Source organism: Equus przewalskii, chromosome 1, assembly GCF_037783145.1.
Source record: "Equus przewalskii isolate Varuska chromosome 1, EquPr2, whole genome shotgun sequence".
In the NCBI taxonomy this organism is placed as follows: Eukaryota; Metazoa; Chordata; class Mammalia; order Perissodactyla; family Equidae; genus Equus; species Equus przewalskii.
The window spans coordinates 79,759,829-79,778,147 of NC_091831.1; the positions used below are offsets into that span (position 1 = coordinate 79,759,829).

Consider the following 18,319-nt stretch of genomic DNA (forward strand, 5'->3'; position numbering starts at 1 on the left):
GCCATTCTGAGCAGTGTGATGAAATCTTGCGCCATCCTGCTCCATCTTGCCCAGGACGTGAATCCATACGTTTTTGTCCAGCAGATCCATGCTGTATACGCCACCTGCCCATTAGTCACTTAGTAGCTTAGTAGTCACTTAGTCATCAGATCAACTGCCAAAATATTGCAATGCTTATATTCAAGTCATCCTTATTTTACTTAATAACGGCCCTGAAGTACAAAAGCAGTGATGCTGGCAATTCGGATATGCCAAAGAGAAGCCGTGAAGTACTTCCTTTAAGTGAAAAGGTGAAAGTTCCAATAAGGAAAGAAAAAAATTGTATGCTGAGGTTGCTAAGATCTATAGTAACTTTATTACAGTATATTGTTATAATTGTTCCATTTTAGTATTAGTTATTGTTGTTAATCTCTTACTGTGCCTAATTTATAGATTAAACTTTATCACAGGTATGCATGTATAGGAAAAAACATAGCATTTAGAGGGTTCAATACTATCTGTGGTTTCAGTCATCCACTGAGGTCCTGGAACGTATCCCCCACAGATAAGGGTGGACTACTGTAATCACACCCAAAACCCATTCCATCTTGTTTTCTTCTCTTAATAAATAACATACCCATTCAATCAGTTAGTCAAACCAGAAAGCTACAGGTTTTCCTAGACTATTCCCTTTCCCCTGCACTTTTTTTTTTAAAACCCATATCTAAAAGCATGCCCTTTCCTCTCCATCCCCACTGCTAAGACCAAACTGGAGGCCCTATTCATTTCACACCTCGAATGACCACCACAGCCTCCTTATTCCCGCCCCTGCCTCTAGTCTTCCTCCAAATAAATATGATAATGGTATAACAGAGAGCACGGACTTGAAATGAGGATATCCCAGGCTCAAAAACTAATTCAGGGGGCTGGCCCCGTGGCCGAGTGGTTAAGTTTGCGCGCTCCGCTGCAGGCGGCCCAGTGTTTCGTTGGTTCGGATCCTGGGCAGGGACATGGCACTGCTCATCAAACCACGCTGAGGCAGTGTCCCACATACCACAACTAGAAGGACCCACAACGAAGAATATACAACTATGTACCGGGGGGGCTTTGGGGAGAAAAAGGAAAAAATAAAATCTTTAAAAAAACAAAAAAACAAAAAAACTAACTCAGGCTCTTACTAGCATTGTGAACTAAGATGTCTATCAACTTCACTGCACTTCAATTTCCTCATTTGTAAAGCAGAGGCATCTACCTATACTGTACGATTTGTAAAGAATAATAGTCTGGTACAAGGGTCCTCTAACTGTTGAATTAAAATGAAGTGAGAATAATTCAAATAAGAATGATAGGCATTAATTTTTGTTAAAGACACTATTTTATAACTTCTTTAAAGAAAGCAGTGGGTTTTTTTGTTCTATCTGTTTTCTTTTCAATGCATTAATTCAACAATTAAAACAGGCCGTTATTCTTCCAAAATGTTACCCTAGCCCTACATGCACTATAAAACTAAGAATAGCAAATTATGTTAACGGAACACTACCATTTATCCTATTAAGATATAATAAATTAAGACAGTTTGTCAAGTAATAAGGACCCCTTTGACTTTGACTTGGTGCAAACGTCCACAACTGAGTAAGAAGCTGTCTCTTCCATGTTCCCTACTTAGCCCCCTATGAATTTACAGACCTTAGCTCAAAAGAGTAACTTTCTGAAAAATGATTTCAGAAAAGCAACAGGAATGCTCAGAGATGAAAAGAGAACCAGGCTAAAAGACCTTCACAGTCTTGTAGTTGGACAGTCCAAGTAGTGTGTATCAGACATTTACAAAGAATGTTCACAAACTGAGTTTCTATAACCCAGAAAATGCCTACAGAGCGATTTTCTCATGGTCACAGTATCACCTGACAAGTTTGCAGCATGATATATACACTTATTAAATGGTGAATAAAATAATCACAAAAAATATTTACTGAATCATCTCACATTTAAATGCAAATATGAACTATATTTATTTTACTTATGTGTATAGGTAAAATTAAAGGAAGTATGACTGTCTATAATCAGATATAGGATCTGAGATCATCAGGTAAAAGCCTTTGGCTATGGAGAAAACAATTACAGTATGAAGCACTAAATACCAGTTATCAGAGAGGAGGTGGTCTAGCAGAAAGTGTTACCAGAACAGATAAAACGAGTCAGATAGCCCAATTCCAAGACCAAGCTCATTGACAGCATGAGGTAGTTGGACCAGTTATCCTCTAACCATTCTTTCAGTTGTAAAGTTATTTTCCATTAGGCAAATGAATGCTTTCAAACAAATCAAAACATATTCAGAAATTTTTAAAACCCACTAACATGCATATACCTAGATTTTCCACTAAATAGACAACAAGTTACGAGACCAGGCAGAGAAAAATTAAATATTCATCAAATATATTTCACTGTCCTTGGCAGAAAAGAGACCATTATTTCTCATCCCCCCGGAGTTAGGTGTGGCCATGCAACTGGCCAAGAAATGTGGGCAGAAGTGATCTATGCCACTCCCAGGGCTGGCCCATAAAAACCTCAGGCAACACCTTTCACTCCTTTTCCACAAGCCGCCAGTTGCATGCTGATGCCCCGGCTCATCTTTGAAACCCTGCACTGATAATACCAGAGCCCCATGATCCTGGGTCCCTGAATGACTAAGCAGTCAAAGCATACTAAATCACCATCACAAAGCCTGGACTTTGAGGGAAAAAACGATTCCTATTTTGTTAAGCCATCAAAATGCTGCAATTTATTCCTTTGTTTCAGCACTTAGCTTCACCTTAACTAACGTCTCTGGCACACTCAGTCTCATTCATAAACAGACAAATTCAATTTTTAGCTATATCTTTCCTTTCACTAAATTATTCTCACTATTATTCCAAAGGCTTACAGATCTTCATGTCCTAGTTCATTTTTTCAGTGAAACTTCTCAATTTTGCTAATATGCTGAACTTTTATCAAATTTCTCTGCACTGACATAATGAGCTTTGGAACTCTAAATATTAATACTGATCCTACTTCTGCTATTATGGCTAAGGAATAGTCCCTGGAAACATGTTTTCTTTCAGAGAAACAAAAAATGATGAAATAAAAATTTGCAAAAGCAAATCATCAGATAAGGAATTTGGTTGAACAAAGAAAAAAGCCCTTTTAAAATAGTTCTGTTCTTCACTCTGTCAACATTTATCAAATATCTATTAAGTGACATGCTTACATCAGTGAACAACAACAAAAAACTTTTGTAGGGACTTGTGGAGTTTACATTCTAGAAGGGGAGAGAGAGAGACAATAAAGAATCATATAAGGAGATTACACAGCACGTCAAAAGGTACTAAGTGCTATGAGAAAAAAAGAGCAACATCAGAGCTACAATGTGTGCTGGGTTTATAAGGAAAACCTTAATATTTGGGGGAAGGTGAGTTTAAGCCAAGACAAAACCTTTACTAGAAGTTAGGTTCTAAAGTCAATAGGTAAATTAAATCCATATGGTAAGAAACCAATGGTACTACTTACTAGCTTATGACCTTGGGCAAGTTGCTTAACTCCTGCGAGCTTCAATTTCCCCACTTATGAAGTGGTAAAAATAATATCTATGACTTAAGGATACCGCAAAAGTCATGAATATAAAGGAGGATGGCTTAAAAAATATCTCCAACTGGCCCAAAACACCCACTTAACCCATCATTCACATTCCTGGATAAGAGAAAATATTAGTTAGGGTCTGAACTCAATTTGGTGCAGCAAAATGTCTCAAAATTAAATGACAATTTTTACATTATTATAGTGATATAAACTAAGCTAAAAAAAGAAAAGAAATATTTTTTCTTTGAGATGAAGGACATTTTCTCCAGTTATTTTTTCAACAAGAGACAAGCAAAACAAAAACACGATAGGGCACAAAATTTTTTTTAAGTGATTTATTTCAAGAAACTAATTAATCATTTATTTGTTTAACCATCCCTTGGGACAACGTGTAATCTATTCTGATAAGAAATGTGTAGAAAACAGACCTAACTTTTTGTTGTTGTTCAATTATTAGTAGGATACTCAATGTTTGGGCTCACAGAAGTATCCCTCAGGGAAATGCTCTGCGTGCCATTAGCACTATTCTTAATGAGGAAAAGCTCAGAACTCCTTTAGTTCAATGCCAGAATTGTTTTATCTTCAAGTCAAAAGAACAACTATTTGGAGTAACACCAAAACAAGCACTTAACAATTACATGCAGCAAGCTATTCATAAGCATCATATTGTTAATGCTGCTCTAATTATAAATAACCTTATTTTATCAAATAAAATGTGAGCAAATTTTTAAGTCCCACATACCTCTTTGACTGCTTTATTCCTTAACTTTAAGAAAAAACATCATCGCTTCAATTTAAAGAACCTATTTTATTTTAAAGTCTTCTTACAGAAAAGTGAGATATAGAGAATCCTTAAATTTTTAATCCATGAGTAGGTAATCTTCAAAGAAAACTTACAAACCATAAACAAAGACCTAAAACAGAATACGATGCTTATAATAATCCTCAATGATACAGTAAAGTGGGAAAATCTGAAGACTGATCCCATTTTATTAATGCCCTACCTAAACTCTACCGAAGAAACAGTGCTTCCTTCCTTATTTAAAAAATACTCCACTGACTCAATGAAATGTCCTTTTTGCCTTTTTTCCTCCATTTCTCTGTTTTGTTCTAAAAGCCAAGTGCAATTTTCTAGGTTTCTTTTCCTATCACTATCTATATGATCCCTACCCTTGTTTGAAGTCTTTCCTTACACTTTACTCATTGATGAATGAAGGACATACAAAGTAGATTACTGAGCCAAAGACAGCAAATCTAGGCTGTCCCACTGATATTTGGGGAACTTTAAGTTGCAAGGATTAATAGGGCTTACCGATGAACTAACATGGAATCGACAAGTTTAATCTAAACACATCATATGATGAAGCACCAACACTGTGAGGAAAATATACAAGTTTTTATAAAAATACAAAAGTTTACGCATGGATTAAAGTCAAAGTGAAGACTACTGTAGTCAATTATTACATGTATTACAATGCCACGAACTTTTACAAAATAGGTTTACTGCATGATGTGATAGAAAAAATGACCTAGATTATGGAAGTTACTCAAACTCTTGCCTTTGGTTATCCAAGTTAATAGGATAGAAGAAGGTGTAGGATGGGATTTCTGCTTACTTTGATGTAGTCAGACATTTAGACTGTAGTGCTTCTTCAGATGAAGGACTTTCTAGAAACTCTGAGATCGACTTGCTCCCCCACCACCAACTCCACCACCCAGTAGCCCTCAAGATTATGCAGGCATACCTATTTATCCGCAGCAGGACCACTGTGATTGAAGTATCTGCCTGTCATGGATGTACCTCGAGTACAGTTAAAGCTACTACTCCAGCTACAGGGGAAGGAGCGACAGCAGTCACTCGCTGGGACTCCTATGGCAGTGTAATACTCACGTATAAACAACCGGTAAACAACACTGCTCGTGATCTACATCCCTGATATCTACCACATACCTGCAGCCTAGAAATGCCACTTCTGGATTCCAACCAACTCTGAGCACTGACAGAGGTGAGTGTGCTAGATTTCCCAGCTCACCTCCTCCCCACTCCACTTCCACTGGCAGAGGTATATAAAAATCTCAGGAAATCAAAGAGAATAAGCAAAAGTTGCCACAAACATGTCTGCCCTGCCTACCAACTAGAGATGACAGACTACCCAAGAGAAACCTCACCAAAGGAGCTTTGACAGAGTATCGATCATATGAATGACATGACCATTTTCACTAAACATGGCACATATTTTCACCACAAGACCGTCTTGCAAAGAATTATTATTGATGTGATCTCCTGATACAAACAACTTCTTTGGGAAAAGGAGCTAAGAACTCATCAGTCAACAGGGACTTTTCTGTGGCTCAGGGCCAATCTTCCTCAACCCCCCCCAAAACAAAGTTATAATTTATATACAGTAAACTGTATAAATCTTAAATGTACAAATCAATGAATTTTTACATACGTGTACATCTATGTTACCCCACTCCGATCAAAATATAAAACATTTCTGTCACTCCAGGTTTCCTCAAGCCTCTAGTCAGTAACTCCTACTCCAAATCTCCACCCCCAGGTAATCATTATCCTTTAACCTTACTGATTAATTTTGGCTCTTTTTGAACTTCACATAAATGGATTTATACAGCAGATACTCTTTTGTTTCTGCTTATCTTGCCCAACAGAATGTATGTGAGATTCATATTTGCTTCCGTGTATATTCACACACGCCTTTTGGTATGTAAATCTCACTTTTTTTGGGTACATACCCAGAAATGATCATATAGCAGGCACTTTTTTTTTTCTTTCTCCCCAAAGCCCCCCAGTATATTAGCTGTATATTCTAGTTGTGAGCGCCTCTGGTTGTGCTATGTGGGACGCCGCCTCAGCATGGCCTGACGAGCAGTGCCATGTCCGTGCCTGAGACCCAATCCGGAGAAATCCCAGGCTGCCCAAGCGGAGCATGTGAACGTAACCACTCGGCCACAGGGCTGGCCCCAGTAGGCACGTTTTAAAGCTACATACTGCGGAAGTTTTTTAAAATGGTATTGTCAGTCTACAATTTAGTTGTGCTGGTGAATGCATGGCATCTCACTGTGGTTTTACTTTGCATTACTCTAGTAAAGAATGATGCTGAGCACCTTTTCATATGCTTATTAGCCATCTGAATGTTCACTTTTGGAGGCCCCGTTCAAGTTTTTTGTCCATTTTTAAAATCGTCTGCCTTCTTGTTGATTTGTAGGAATTCTTCATATATTCTGCACGAGTCCTTTATCCAACATATGTATTTAAATGTTTTCTCTCAAACTTCAGCTTGCCTCCCCGCTTCTTAATGATGTCTTTCGATAAACAGAATTTCTTAATTTTAATGAAATTCACTTGATCCATTTTTCCTTTAGCACTTAGTAATTTTTTTGTCTTTTAAAAAAATCTTTCCTACCAAAAGGTCATCAAGATATTCTCGTTTTCTTCTAGAGGATTGTTTCAGCTTTCACTTCACCCTTCTTCCCACCAACACCTCTGATCCTCTCTCCCAACCCAGCCAAATTTGTCACATTCAAGATTGTGCCACTTGACAACACAAATCGAATTCATTAAATCTTTTTTATTATGTGTGATACTATTTAAAAAGCCAAATAAACCTGATAGTAAACAATAAATTGTGATGACGGGAATGTATCTCCTTTGGGAATATACCATAATGACTCCTCATAGAACTGTTTGAGTTATCACTTCAATTTCTAATAACACACACCCAGCTTTAACTGATATACGCAGGTACTTTATGTTACAAACTAAAAGATATTTCAGGTGATTCCCAGAGGTGAGGATTATGGGGTGGGCAAAATGGGTGAAGGGAATCAAAAGGTGCAAACTTCTAGCCATAAAATAAACAAGTCATGTGGATGTAATGGACAGCATGGTGACTACAGTTAATAACACTGTATTGCATATTTGAAAGTTGCTAAGAGAGTAGCTCTTAAAAGTTCATCACAAGAAAAAAAATTACGTATGGTAACTAGACTTACTGTGGTGATTTCACAATATATACAAATACTGAATCATCATTATGCTTAGACTAAAATTGGACATACACTGAGCAGATCCCAAATGAACTCATTTCCCACTGTTTAACTGACCTGAGCTCAGTGGAATCAGCCATTTGATAGAAAGGAATACAGAACTTTCACGTATTTCTGCAAACATGAATCAACCTTTGACTTTGTCTTTCTCCAAATTTTAGCATATGTCTGAATCATACAGTATCTCTCCTGTCAGTGAACTCACATTAAGAAACAAATGAAGAGGAAAGAATTAAGCATTTGAAGTATTTATACAAGTAATTTGCAAATGGTGATAATCACCAAGATCCAGATCTCCCTAAACCTTTTTAACTGAATATATAAAATCCAGTACTATCCTAAAATTCCCACTATGAGATGTTTGAGTCCACCTGGCTAGGTGATACACTCTCTTTTATGAACCTACTAAAACTGAAACCAGCAGTGAGATATACTCATAGTGGGAAATGAAATGCGCCTGGTATAAAAACACCCTACTCATTCAAGAATAAAGTTCATTCTATTAAGTTTGTTTTCTCAATTACTTTATTAAAATCTATTAATAACTACTACTACACAGTTAGAAAAATAAAGCCAATTAAACATTTTTGGATTACCTTTACATTACTATTCAGAAGGTCCCAATTTTTTAAAGGCAATAATATTTCACCAAGTGTCAATTAAAATTCATGCAACTCACAGATAAATCATGTAATCCACTATTTTTAAAAAAAATGTTACCACTGAAGTGAAGCTAGACTTACCTGTAGTAATGGCTCTATGGAACTGATGCATGTCTTCTCCTGAGAGCTCCTGGGCTACCTGCAATATCTTTTGTCTGACACCATCCAATTTAATTTCTGATTCAGTCAATATTTCTTCCATATCAGGAGCACTATAATTAAGATATTGGGAACTTTTGGAACATCAGCCAGATGCTTTGACAGTGAAAAACTGAAATAATCTAAATATCAATTAACATAAGACTATATGAATATTGAACGTATTTGGATACTTTTAACTCAAAACTGCAATTATATTTCATTAGAAGTATGGAAAAACATGCAAAATACTATAACATCCTATTAAGTGAAAAGAGAAGTATACAAAGTTGCATGTATAATATGATCATAACTGCAAGAAAAATTATGTTCATAAAAATATGACATCTGGAGATGTCTGCTCTTATTCAGGATGGAGTAACATAGATTTATCCTCGCATCAGAAACAACTAAAAAAAATACACAGAACAATGGTTTTCAGACACTGGACAAGAGGCAGCATGGGACAGTGATCCCTGAGAGATGGGTGAAAAAAAGGACACGTGCCCTGTGACTGTCCCATCTTATTGCTTGGAGTTTCCAAGTGACAGTACAGGGATGAGAAACCCAGGTCACACCTGGGAGTCTCCCTGAGAAAGCATTTTGAACTGAATGAAAATGAAAAACAACATATCAAAATTTGTGGAATGTAGCATACTAAAGCATCGAGACTTAAAACAAAAATTTATAGCACTAAATGCCTATATTAGAAAAGAAGAAATGATCTTAGTTTCTTCTTTGATCTCAGCTTCCACCTTAAGAATATATACAAAGAGGAGCAAAGGAATCCAAAGCAAGTAGAAAAAGAAAAAACACAGAAATCAATGTAACAGAAAACCAAAAAATAGACAATGTCAGTGAAACCAACAGTTGGTCCTTTAAGATCAATAAAACTGGTAAACCTCTAGCCAGACAGATTACAAAAGAAGAGAGGACACAAATTACCAACATTAGGAATGAGATGCTTACTCAACTGTTTACTAATCAAAAAATGCATGTATAATATGGTCACAACTACAATAAAAAACACTACATAAAATATGAAATCTGCTGACAGTAGCTCTCTTCAGGTATTGTGACTGACTTCTTTCATTCAGCATCTTTACTTTTCTGTCATTTATTATTTTTCTAAAGATTATTATTTTCTAAGGTTACTATAATGAGCATTCATTATTTTTGGGTGGACAAATGACTTTATACAATAACATGGCTTTTCCTAAAACATTAAGTTCTCCTGTCATAGTTCTATTACTTCTTTAAACTGCTGAATATTGATGGCAATTGTTTTAGAATTGCAATTTGTATTTTAAAAAGGTGTTCACAATTAATCAAAACAATGTTGCTTCTTTCCATAAAACAAGCTCAAGTATGTACAAGCTATCTGAGAATTTGTTTATAAAACAAGCAAAAACCAATTTTAGATTCAGGTAAGATAAAGAAAAGGTTAACAGTGCCACATTCCAATAAATCTATGCACGACAAATTTACTTCCACGTAGTGGAAGAAAAATTAAAGTATTAGAGAGTTATCCTAAAAGTTGTAAGTTAGTGAATAGACGAGTACTTCAATAATATTTTTAATAATAAAAAGATGATAAACTATGTTTGGTCTGCCTCAAATACTTTATAAGATACATAGTGTAAAGCCTATCATAGCTTTCCTTCTAGAGACATCTGGAATTTCTAACAAGAATCTCTTGTAGCGAATTGCAGGGTGGGCACTTTCTACCCCCATGTGGAACAGAGACGCAAAGAAAGCTGGTCAAATGAAATATGAAGCAAACAAAGAAGCAAAGATGAAAGATGGAGATGCATTCATAAGATATTCCGGAATCTTTATAATTCACTTTCCTTCTCTACGTAGGCTAGTGTTTAAGCTGGTTTCTTTTACTTGCAACCAAAAAAATCTATTAAATATACAGAGCCTAGCTAGAAAGATAAAACAGTAAAACCCTAGAGAAGGAAATCTCAAAGAAATTAATGTCACAGAGCTGAAGGAAAAGGAAATTTCAAAGAAGAGTAGTCAACAATATCATATGCTGCAAAAATGTAAAATAAGAAAATAGCAGAAGAGAGTGTACTAGATTTAGCAATATGAAGGTAACAAGGGCAATTTCAATAGTTGTAAGGCAGAAAGGCAGACTGCAATGAGTTGAAAAATGAATTGGAAGATAAGCAGATTTTAACATTTATCTAATATTAAAATTTATGCATGTGTCATCCAAGTAAAACTTTAACATTTTAGGCTCTAATAAACCATCCAAAATTTAATATTTTCACAAATAATAGCTATATCAATGAATGATCTTAACAGAACACAAAATCCCCAGCTGCTCTGTAAAGAAGAATTTTTCCCTCTTATTTTTATTAAAATGTTTATTCTTAAAATCTACCTGCGGGGCCGGCCCAGTGGCCAAGTGGTTAAATTCTCGTGCTCCGCTTTGGCGACCCAGGTGCCATGTCCTGCGCACGGACATGGCACCACTCATCAGGCCATGCTGAGGCGGCGTCCCACATGCCACAACTAGAAGGACCCACAACTAGAATATACAACTATGTGCTGGGGGGATTTGGGGAGAAGAAGCAATTAAAAAAAAAAGAAAGAAAGATTGGCAACAGTTGTTAGCTCAGGTGCCAATCTTTAGAAAAAGAAAATCTACCTGCTGTTACCGTCCTTTGACTCCAGTGTTCACAGAATAAGTCACAGATTATTCTAATAGCAAGTTATTGCCCATTGATGTATAAAGCATTACAAAATACATTTATAAAATACATATCAAACTGTATCCAACTATAACAAGTTTTAAAGATATTTACTTACCTTGTAATCCTATGGAGGAGAAAAATGGTTCTTTTACTTTCAACAGTTATATCCCGACTAAGTTTCACAAGTCTCTCATATTTGTCATGTCTCGCATCAAGTTCCTGCTGAAACGCTAAGAACACAGTATTATGATCCTAAGCACACATATTCTATATTTAATCCATCAAACAATATTGTTATTATGCATGAGCAAGCAAACATTATTTACTCCATAAAAATGAAGAGGACAAAATCATCTTATTTATTTTTAAAGTACTTGGAAATCAAAGATTCTGCTAGTAACCAAAATATTCTTTCTTTAAATACAGGTATGCCTTAACTGGGTTTTACCACTCAGAGTCTCACCATGAGATGTATATATTGTAAAAATTATCTGGTCTAGTAAACATGAGATTATCACACATAACTACTTACAACAATTACTTCCAACTATCTCCCTAAGTTACATCAAGTTTTTTTTAATTACCTTATCACATACAATTATCTCCCAAAAAAGAAACTGGAGTTTTTAAATTAAAAGTTTATAAGTTTTAATAACGTTAACTTTCTGAATTTTTAAGCCCTAGTCACTGAAATACCCATAAACCACTTAACTCTTAAAAACCACTTTATTTCAGAAGCATTGTCACTTCAAAGACCTAGAAAGCTGCCTGTCATATTTGGGGCACCCAATAGATGTATTTTGCATGAATTAAAAAAATCCAAAACTTGAATAAACTATTAACCAAATTAGTAGTTGACAGGGACCTAAATACATCTAGTTTGTTATTATTGAGATAATAATTAGGCTAGGATTTGCCTAATATCTCAAGATAACCAAATGTATTCATTATCTATTATGAAAACATTAATGACCCCACTTCACAGTGGTCATTACGAAGACCAAGTTAAATAAGACAGATCCTGTTCTCAAGGAGCTTAGTCCAGTATGAGAAATAAAATGTGACCATGCTACAGTAAACATATGTAACAGGTTCAGTAAAACAGGAACCACATTTTTTTGTTCACTAACAACACATGCCAGAACATAGCTGATACTCCATGAATACTTCACGATTGAATGGAAGGATGGATAATGAATGAATGCTACGTTTGTCACCAATCTGCGTGAGAGAAAAACCAGAAAGGCTTCAAATAGAAGCCACTTGAGCTGGGTTTTGAAGAAAACCATAGTTCACCCGATGGACAATGGGGGCACCAAGTTAGAAGCAATTCCAAGGTTAAAGAACTGTGTGTGAAAAGGCAGGCAGGAAAATAAAAACAGCAAAACATAACTGGAAGCAGGCAGCTCTAGCCCACTGAGTACACAGCGGTATCAATAGGCTCTCTACTCAATTACAACTAGTTGTCTTACACCACTGAAGATCACTTCAAGTGCTGTGGTGGTTTTAAAACAGATCCATCAATTATTTGAGACTCCTCCCTTCAACAGGTGGAACCTAATTCCCGTCCCGTTAAATACGAGGCAGAGTTTTTAAGCCACCTCATGTAACAAACAGAAGCTAGCAAAAGTGATGGTGCATGATGCCCAAGATTAGGACACAGGGGATTGCTCTCTGTCCAGGGGAAGCCAGATGCTACACGAGGGCACTCAAGCAGCACTATGGAGGGGTCCACGCAGAGAGGAAGCGAGAGCCAGTTTTTGGCAGAAGGCCTAACTTGTCAATCGGGCCTTTTAAGGACTGCAAGTCAGAATCAACAGGCAAGCCCCTCTCAGCTCCCTGAACCACAGAAACTATAAGGTCCAGTGTGGCAGACTGAGGACAAGAGGAGGGAGAATTTTGTTTTATGTTTTGTTTTGAAATGAGAACCAGTTTGATGAAGTTAAAACACTGAGAAAAGAGGGATTATGAATATATATATATATGATTTACTAACAGATATGCGTTCCTACTGGGTGCAAAGTGCTATAGTCAAAACAAAAATATAGTTCCCGTCTTCAGAAGTCTAGTTGAGGAAACAAAACCAACACACAATAAAAAACTGATTAAACATGTATATAAACACCTGATATATATATACATACACACATATATACACATCTGATATACATATATGACATATATAATATATATCAGGGACACAATAATTTTTAGGTGCGTGGCATGTCTGATGCTCATTAATTAATGTTTACCTGGGAAACTGTCATGGGAAAAAAGTCAAGACTTTCGTAATCACAACTTTCGCGGCAGACCTAGCACCACGGCAAACCCTCCAGGAAAAGAGGCTCACACAGGCACATCCTAAATTCCTGGGGGCTGTCCTCGCGCAGCCCACGGCTAAAGAATCCTCGTTACCGCCTCTTTAGTCCTCTTCCCTTCGCCAACTTACATTTGAAGGCCAACATCACAGGCGAAGATGAATTAACATCCTTCCCTTCTCTTCTCTGGTTATGTGGGAAATTGTCATGCTTCCTTTTCCTGAACCCTCCTGATCCTAACGTAGAAAAGGAGAAAACAGTCGGATAGGGCTCTTCCCTCGCCAAGAGCTGACAAAATATCACACAGGCAAACCCTCCCCCCGCCCTTCCTTCCTTTAAAACCAGAGCCCCACAGGGCCCTTGCCTTATAGGCTTTCTCAGCTGCTCTGCTTTTCCCCCTCAAACCCTAAGCTCATGTCATCTGGGCCTCCACCAATGGGTCCCATGATCTGCACAAGGAGAGGAATGATCGAATTAACATAAAAAACAGCTCGAGGATTTAACAAAACGAAGGGTGTAAGGAGGGCCAGTGTGGCCGAGAAGATCAGCAGGGCTGCCCCCACCCCGCCCCGGGCCTGCAAGAGGCGCGGGCATCCCCCAAGGGTGAGAAGTGGAAAATCTGACAAAAGGGCTGGAGAGCCTCCCCCTTTAGGTAAATAACGCCCAAGGCTGTCGAGGACACCACCTTCTTTGTTGCTCATGTCGTCACGGCCTACGGTGAGACGAGCGGACACTGAGGGCCTCGGTGCAAGCGGAGTGCGTAAGGCGACCGCCAGAGAGCCCGCTGAGGCGCCCTTTGCTGCCGGGCGACGTCGACGCACCGGCCGGAAGCCGCGCCTGCAGCCACTCAGACCTCTCTCTTCTCCCTCGCACACTTCCGGCCTGCGACTCAGCCCCGCCGCCACTGGTTCCGCCCCGCGCTTGGCCCGGGGGACCTCGCGCCCGCGCGCCGTCGTCGCGCCTGCCCTCGGCTGTGCCTGAAGACAGAAGCTACGCCACTCAAGTCTCTGTTTGCGCTGTTAATGAAAAGGATGAGGCGGCCTCCTGGAGATGAGATCCGTGTGAAGGTAGGAAAGCGACGAAAATTGTGATTTTTTTTTTTTTTTTTTCTCAAGGCACCTTTGGGACACCCTCGCCTTCCCTCAGCATGGACCCAGCCTCCCGCGTGGTGCATAGTGGGGGTTGTAGTTCCCTCGCAGGAGCGGCCGCCTGTGCAGGAGACCAGGCTGTGAGGAAGAAAGGAGTGGCTGATGTCCTGTGAGACGTCTTCTCAGGACTGAAGCCCAACCTTACAGTTAGGAGTTTTTAAACTTCCCACAGTGAGGCCAGGAGCTAAAGTGATGGAAATATGCAAATCAATGAGTTGATGGCGTTATTGGTATTTTTTCTGACGAAGGTAAAACCACCCTCCGTTCTCCCCTTCGGCCCTGCCTGTCTGCCACCTTCTCCTACCTGCTCCCCGTCGTCTCTCGCTTTAGTCCTTTTTCCTGGCTCTCTAGAGCCAGACTGCCTGCCTTCATATTCGTCTCCGCCACTGAGTGATTGCATGACTAAGGAAATGGCTAACTTGTGTACCTCTCTCCTTTTTTCTTTTTTTTTGGTGAGGAAGATTGGCCCTGAGCTAACATCTGTGCCAGTGTTCCTCTATTTTGTATGTGGGACACCTCCACAGCGTGGCTGCCAAGGAGTGGTGCTAGGTTGGCACCTGGGATCAGAACCGTGAACCCCGGGCCACCTAAACCGTGAGCAGGAACTTAACCATTATGCCACCTGGCCGGCCCCCTGCACCTCAGTTTTTTTTATCTGTAAACTAGGGATGGAATAGTACCCGCCTCATAGGATTATTTGAAGACAAAGTGAGTTTATAGTAAGGTGTATGTAAGAGTGCCTTTCACATGGTAAATGCTCAAACGTTAGCTTTGATACCCTTCTCCCAACGTCGCTCTCCAAAACAGAGAGGTTAGTAATAATAACAGGTGTGCACTACTAAATTGTGAGCTTTTAATAAAATTGTGGGCAGGTGCTGCCATATCTTAGACTTATTAGTCTTTGTTCCCCACCCCGCCCATACTGTGCTGGCACAGTGCCCGTGTAACCTCCGGAAGTGTTTGTTGAATGACCTCCCATCATCAGGATGCGTAACAAAGTGGCAATCCAGCATCCTCCAGGTGTAAGTAAGCTCAGGCTAAGACTTGGTAAGTTGGGTGGCCTAGGCCTAGTAGGGGAAACAAAGAATATTCTGTTGTGATTTCTCCAAATAACCTCCGTATTGTAGGCTTGTATTGTACACACAGTCTCTTTCCTCCTTGTTGATTTAGAAACAAAGGAACAGTAAATGAAACAAATTGGCTAGAATGTGGTGGTAATTTCCAGCCCCTGACAGGAGTGTGTCTTGGGAAGGTTTTCTGCTCTGGGTAATCTCTAGGGTGTCTTCCAACTCGAAAGCAAGAAATCACCACCACCCATCATGCCTTTGCAGCTCTTGGAATACAGGAATTAGTTAGTCAAATTCATGGATACAACAGGCTCCTGAGGACCTGGGCTGAACAGTTGCTTTGTGGATGTTGGGCAAATAATTCTGAGTTTGTGTGAGGTCTGACCCTGCTGACGTTACCCACCAGTATCTGCCTACTCTGATTAGAGATGACTTGATCGTCGAAAAAAATATATAGACAACTCTTTTATAAATGTGGCCATTTTACTGTGACTCCCTCTAGATCAAAGGAAGCCAGTAACTTATGAACATTTTTAGTCAATGCTTATTTTTCCATCATAGTCTGGGAGAAGTGTATTTTTCCTAGCTACTGTAGTAGCAGCTACCTAGACCTCAAGTTTTTTTAAATCTGGAGCAGCCATATTGCTTTCCTTTCTCCAGCCACCACTCCTGTTCAGCTGTTCAACTACAGCTATGTTGCTTGAACTGCTTTTCACTGTGTTCCATAAATTTAAGGATCAGAATGCTGTTTCACAACCTGTAATGACTTCTCAGAGTACTTAATGAAGGTGAATCCCGGTGACACTTTCCAAGCGTTTATTTCCATATGCAGTGACCCCAGGTGTCCCAACCATAGCTACTCCTTTGTCAGGAAATACCTTTCAATCTCTGACAACCTGCAGAAGGCACCTTCACCTTGACTGTCTCCTGGTTTTATTGCTTCAGATGCATACACATAGTTTTGGTATTTGGCAAAACATATTTTTGTTTGTTTTTAAAGGAAAACTATCACCCCAGGTCAGGAAGAAGAAGGTAAAGATTTCAGTAAGACCTTAGCTCTGGAATGGTGTTCTTTCCTCCTCCTGCTGTTGCATTCTAATTGCCCACATTTGACTCTGAATAAAACTCTAAGGCTTTTAAACACACCTGTTTTTATGCAGTTTATAAATCCTCACATTTGTCACCTCTACGGGAAAAAAAAAAAATCACATATCAAAGTTGATTTTCGGTATTGAAAAAATCATAAATGGTCATGCACTGCATAATGACATTTTGGTCAATGATGGACTGCATATACAATGGTGATCCCATAAGATTAGTACCATATTGCCTAGATGTATAATAGTCTATGCCATCTAGATTTGTGTAAGTACATTCTGTGATGTTTGCACAACCACAAAATCACCTAATGACGTATTTCTCAGAATGTGTCCCATTGTTAAGTGATGCATGGCTGTAATCAAGAGAAGAAACATAGGCCCTCAAGGGATTTTCTGTTTCAGCATTTACCTTACGTAGTTATTATATGAACGTGGGCGGAGAGGGGGCAGGATATATCATGGGGAGTTGCCAGAATCTTTAGTGACCATTTTTAAAGATTTTATTTTTTTTTCCTTTTTCTCCCCAAAGCCCCCCAGTACATAGTTGTATATTTCTCGTTGTAGGTTCTTCTAGTTGTGGTATGTGGGACGCTGCCTCAGCATGGTCTGACGAGCAGTGCCATGTCCGTGCCCAGGATTCGAACCAACGAAACACTGGGACGCCTGCAGCGGAGCGCGCGAACTTAACCACTCAGCCGCGGGGCCAGCCCCCTTTAGTGACCATTTTTAAAGTGATAACTCTAGTATTTAAAAGGTACCCGTATGTCCATAGTGATATTGTGAAGTGTACACATACCAACTCACAGATTTGTTTTTCAAGCAATGCTAGGACTTAGTAGGAGAAAGTAATGTTCCACTTCTTTACTGGAGAGAGAAGCTGGTATTTGAGAGAGTGAAGAGGGATGGGCAAAACCACAATGAGATACCACTTCACATCCACAAGGATGGCTATAATCAAAAAAGTAGAAAATAACAAGTGTTAATGGGGATATGGAGAAATTGGCACTCTCATCCATTGCTGGCAGAAATGTAAGATGGTGCCTCCACTGTAGAAGATAGTTTGGCAGTCTGAAAAACTTAAACATAGAATTACCTTATGACCCAGTAATTCCACTGCTAGCTGTACACCTTGTATGTGAATGTTCACAGCGGTACTATTCACAATAACAGGAAGGTGGAAAGCACCCAAACGTCCATCAACAGATGAATGGATAAACAAAATGTGGTATGACCATACAATGGAATATTATTTATCAATAGAAAGAAATGAAATGCTATCCATGCTGCAATATGAATGAACCTTGGAAACATTATACTAAGTGAAAGAAACCAGTCACAAAAAGACCTCATATTGTATGATTACATTTATTTGAAATATTTAGAATAGGCAAGTCTATGGAGACTAGACTCGCAGTTGCTTGGAGCTGAGACGCACGGGAGAGGGGTATAGATGAGTGACGGCTAAAGAGTGTGGGGTTTCTTTTTCAGCTGATAAAGATGTTCTAAAACTGATGATGATTGC

The 18,319-nt window shown here is 38.8% G+C and overlaps 1 protein-coding gene across 1 annotated transcript in view; it reads right to left on the reverse strand.

Annotated features, from left to right (window-relative positions):
* Nucleotides 1-14,420, reverse strand: part of TSNAX (translin associated factor X) — a 31,095-nt gene extending 16,675 nt beyond the window's left edge. Inside the window, exons 1-4 of the mRNA XM_008524795.2 lie at nucleotides 14,168-14,420; nucleotides 13,614-13,718; nucleotides 11,280-11,394; nucleotides 8,403-8,533 (exon numbers count right to left, since the gene is read on the reverse strand). Of these exons, the coding sequence (XP_008523017.1) occupies nucleotides 8,403-8,533; nucleotides 11,280-11,394; nucleotides 13,614-13,718; nucleotides 14,168-14,183 (367 nt within the window). The 5' untranslated portion in view covers nucleotides 14,184-14,420. The remainder of the gene's footprint in view (nucleotides 1-8,402; nucleotides 8,534-11,279; nucleotides 11,395-13,613; nucleotides 13,719-14,167) is intronic.
* Between the last annotated feature and the right edge of the window lie 3,899 nt (nucleotides 14,421-18,319).